The following is a 2,573-nucleotide window of genomic DNA, read 5'->3' as shown; positions in this document are numbered from 1 at the left end:
GGGAAGGGCAAGTAAACAAGTGAAAGCAGTGGTGTGGGAGGGGTGTATATGTGCACATGTGTACGCAAACACACACAGGGTCTGGGCCAATTACAAATGTGGGGCCCCATCTCTCTCTGAAAGCCATATAAATATATGAATACAATCCCCTCCATGAGCGACTCTCAACCGGGTTTTGGATTGGATAATGGATTTACTGACCACTTCCCAATCATAACTACAAGTAATTATGACAGTCTCATGGAATTACACACCCCAAATATCAATGTAACTACATAACATATAAAGTCTTCTGTGTTAACTAGTCATTTCCTGGAAATGGATTTTAACACAGTAACTTATAACAGTCTCACTGAATTACACACTCCAAGTATCACTGTAACTACAGCACACATAAAATCTTCTCTTCACAGTCTAAATTTCAGCTGACTAGCTCCAAGGCTGGCAGCCATTTCACACTAACCTCCCAATCTCCTCCTCACAGCCCAACTTTCTACTGAGCACTGAACTTGCTGTCCCAAACTGTCCCAATTACAACACCTTGGCATGGACCACACAGAAAACACTGTTCCTCTGTTGCTGTTCACCTGTTTCTAATTAAGGATGTGCTGTCCAGCAACGGACATTGTTCCATTGTTCATTTCACAGCCACTGCCTAGCAAGAAATGTTTCAGAGCCACTTGCTAGCAAACTGCCATCTCTCTGGCTCCACAGTTCTTGCTTTGAGCAAATATGCCATAATATATTTAATAAATACATTCAAAGAAGTGAAAACTGGATGACAAATCTGGCAGAATCATCTAAGGAAGACTATGGTTCAAAAACGGCTATTTTGCCAATTATGGTGATTATGATTTAATATATATTTTAAAAAATCAGATTTTCAAGCAAATGAATATCAACAAAAGCCATGAATAATGAGTCAACAATTCAATTAAACAGATTTTCCATGCTCTTGCTTGCTTACTATAATTTTTTAAATTAAATATAGTATACTTGGAGACCCACTAGGCCAGAGGCCTGAGCCAAATGGCCCTGCTAGCTTCTCTCTTTATAAGCCTGTGCATGTGTGCATGTATATAACTTACACATGATTAAAATTGACATTAAATTCCCAGAATCCTTTAAACTTAGTTTCTACTGTGTATAGCATTTTGTCATAGTGTTGTTTTTTAGTAAGATACTGTTATTGAAATAAAAACAAAGGCCACAAATAGAACAAGAACCTTACTTTTGTGGGGAGCTGAGTGGAAGAGGTGATATCAAGTAGAAATAGAGGAATGCTTGTGGTAGCTTAAACTTGCAGTCACGGTGGTACCATACTTCAGACAATTCATCATCTTGCACTTTAATTGGATACTTCTTCTTCTGAGCATCTTCTTGGTCAGGATTTGGTAAGAGACTGAAGTCTGTTGTCAGGAAAATGTTAGGTTCAGGCAAACTGAAACTCTGATCAGGTTCCATGCTGAACCAAGACTCCAGCCAATCATTAGGAATATCTGTAATAGATGAATTGAAATGCTGACTTAATCAGGAAGCTTCACAGTGATTCCACTTCTTTTCTGTTTCTTTCATGAAGACAGAGAAATATGATAGCTCATCTGATATAATATTTTGTAAATATATGTATATTCTAAGGTTATAATTACTTAATTCAACAATTGTATGTCAACTACAAAGATTATATAGTGTAAATCAGAAATGGCAATATAATTATTAACTGTAAGCTGGAAGTCAATACTGAATTAGTAATGGCCAATCTGAAACTACTATCCTGGAATTTGTTTCACAACATCTAAGAAAAATCTAAGATGGTTATAATCATTTCCATGACCCTCAATTTATATTTAAACATGAGTTACATCATACCTTTCCACAATTCTGTAATTTTTCATTAAATGCATTTATTACTGTAAAATAATCAAGGCCCAGTACATGTCACTACAACTTACCACATACAGAATATTCTGTCTTAAACCATGATTCTATTTTATCAAATTTCTTTTCTGAATTTTTAGAGAACACCATGATATTAACAGCATCAGGTTTCAAAGCATCCAGACATTTCTTAATGGCCTAGAAAATGTAACAAAACACCATCATGAGACAATAACATAAGAGTTGCACGAAGTGGGTACCAGAGGCTACATATACAAAGAATTACTACTGCTGAAAATTACTTACACTTTTGTTTTCTTATTACCATGATATCAACTGGGTGCTTCTAGAAGTTTCTGGCTTATTTAAAACCGATTCTTAAAAGTCAAAGTAAAATTTACATTTTGAGCAATTAATTTTAAATTTTAGTTTTGTTTCTAAGGCTAGAGCCTTTAATATTAAATCTAAACTATATATATTATATATTGGTTTTAAGACTAATTAAAAAGTGTATATTCATTAGAGGGGGCACATGGTAGAGTAGTTGGTTGAGGCGCTATGCAACAAGCCAGAAGGTCGCAGGATTGAATCCCGATGAGGTCACTGGATTTTTTTCAATTGGTTTAATCCTTCCAGCCACACTAGCACCTTGGGATCGACTCGGCCTCTAACAGAAATGAGTACCAGGAATATTC

At 35.8% G+C, this 2,573-nt stretch overlaps 1 protein-coding gene across 1 annotated transcript; it reads right to left on the bottom strand.

Annotated features, from left to right (window-relative positions):
- Window positions 1-1,210: 1,210 nt before the first annotated feature.
- LOC111867725 (nardilysin-like) lies at window positions 1,211-2,440 on the bottom strand. Its single transcript, XM_023857810.2, has 2 exons — window positions 1,953-2,440; window positions 1,211-1,499 (listed from the first exon to the last, which is right to left on the bottom strand). Exons 1-2 carry the CDS (start codon window positions 2,026-2,028, stop codon window positions 1,228-1,230), a joined length of 348 nt encoding a protein of 115 aa, XP_023713578.2. The 5' UTR covers window positions 2,029-2,440; the 3' UTR covers window positions 1,211-1,227.
- Window positions 2,441-2,573: the final 133 nt, after the last annotated feature.

This window comes from Cryptotermes secundus, unplaced genomic scaffold (assembly GCF_002891405.2).
Source record: "Cryptotermes secundus unplaced genomic scaffold, Csec_1.0 scaffold15186, whole genome shotgun sequence".
In the NCBI taxonomy this organism is placed as follows: domain Eukaryota; kingdom Metazoa; phylum Arthropoda; class Insecta; order Blattodea; family Kalotermitidae; genus Cryptotermes; species Cryptotermes secundus.
The sequence above is the reverse complement of the archived record's forward strand: the minus strand, read 5'-3'. Positions and strand labels throughout refer to the sequence as shown.

What these genes read in the sequence shown, in the direction of transcription:
- LOC111867725 (XM_023857810.2), bottom strand. Translation starts at nt 2,028, where the DNA reads ATGGTGTTCTCTAAAAATTCAGAAAAGAAATTTGATAAAATAGAATCA. An exon ending in GACAGAATATTCTGTATGTG is followed by an intron (nt 1,500 to 1,952) that starts GTAAGTTGTAGT and finishes CATCTATTACAG; the next exon opens with ATATTCCTAATGATTGGCTG.